The 1,213-nt window shown below is 61.8% G+C and overlaps 1 protein-coding gene across 1 annotated transcript in view; it reads left to right on the top strand.

Moving 5' to 3' along the window:
• The first annotated feature begins 1,060 nt into the window (after nt 1-1,060).
• LOC103917611 (chromosome unknown open reading frame, human C7orf26) overlaps nt 1,061-1,213 on the top strand; it is an 11,302-nt gene continuing 11,149 nt past the window's right edge. Inside the window, exon 1 of the mRNA XM_009324798.1 lies at nt 1,061-1,066. Coding sequence (XP_009323073.1) covers nt 1,061-1,066 — 6 coding nt within the window. The remainder of the gene's footprint in view (nt 1,067-1,213) is intronic.

Genomic DNA, 1,213 nt, shown 5'->3' with positions numbered 1-1,213 from the left:
CCCCCCCACCGAGGCAGCGCGGCAGCTCCCATCCACGGGGAAAGGCATTTGGGAAGTATTTCCCGTGGCGCTCAGCTCCCCGGGGTAACATTTCACCAACGAATGGGATCTGAGCCCTGCCCAAGCCCCGGCGCCCCGAGCGCCCGGCCCCGCCGGGAGCCCCGATAAGATGGGCTGAGAGGACCGGCGAACACCCCAGCTTTCGGCACACCCGAAGCCCAACGTGGGGAACGGCTTGCTGCCCCCGGGCTCGCTTTTTCTTCTGGGGCAGCTGCTCTAGTTAAATCCTCACCTTTCCCCACTTGCATCCTCGCTACGGCTGCAAACGCTACCGTCTGTAACGCCGCAGTCCCTCCAGTTGGTAACAGGGCGATTCGGTAACGCCACAATTTGGTAATCTTACGATTTGGTCACACCACAAACTGCCCAAAGCCCTGCGAGTCCTCGTCGCTCCCGGGGGACGCAGCAGCCTCCGCAGCCTCCCAAGCAGAGGCACCTATAGCGGACCGTATCCATCCCGGGCAGTGCTCGTGAGCTGCGCCCGGGCTCAGCGCCGGCAGAGCGTCTCGGCAAAATTAAGCCGAGCTGGAGAAGACGACGTTGGAGAGGGGAGCTCCTGGGGCATGGGAGGAGAGGGGAGCAGGACGTACCTTTGGTGTCGTCCAAGGTCTCTGGAAGGGGAAGGACCCACACCTGCATTTATGGGCAGGGACGAGCTCACCTTGCCAAGTGGAGCGTGCAAGGCCGCAGGCTCCGTATGGCATTTTTCACAGAAATAAAGGTCTGCTCAGTGAAAACAACAACCCTTTCAACCGGTGCCAGCACCTCCTGCCACAGGTAAGGCTGAGAATGTGCCTGAGAGATCTGCGAGGTGTAAGTGAATCCCAGAGACCACTCATGGGGAGTGGCAGCTCCCCAATACGGCGCGTGGGCAGCTCTCGCTCATCACCAGCTACAATTTCTCTTAAGAAGTGTTTATTTCACGAACACCAACCGTTCCCATCCGGCACCCCACATTTCCAACAAGCTGGTTTCAGGCGAGCGTGCCAGGGCCGGCGGGATGCCGGTGCTGGGGGGCTGAGCGCAGCCGGTGCATCCCGGCGCGGCCCCGCCGGCTTTGGTCTTTGGGTGTGGAGCTGAGCCGGGACTCCTGAAAAATGATGGGTCCCTGCCACAGCGCCTGTCCCCAGACCCTCCCCCGGAGGTCACCCGG

The sequence above is a fragment of the Pygoscelis adeliae genome, unplaced genomic scaffold (genome assembly GCF_000699105.1).
Source record: "Pygoscelis adeliae isolate BGI_AS28 unplaced genomic scaffold, ASM69910v1 Scaffold85, whole genome shotgun sequence".
In the NCBI taxonomy this organism is placed as follows: Eukaryota; Metazoa; Chordata; class Aves; order Sphenisciformes; family Spheniscidae; genus Pygoscelis; species Pygoscelis adeliae.
This window is presented reverse-complemented; position numbering and strand designations above follow the sequence as displayed.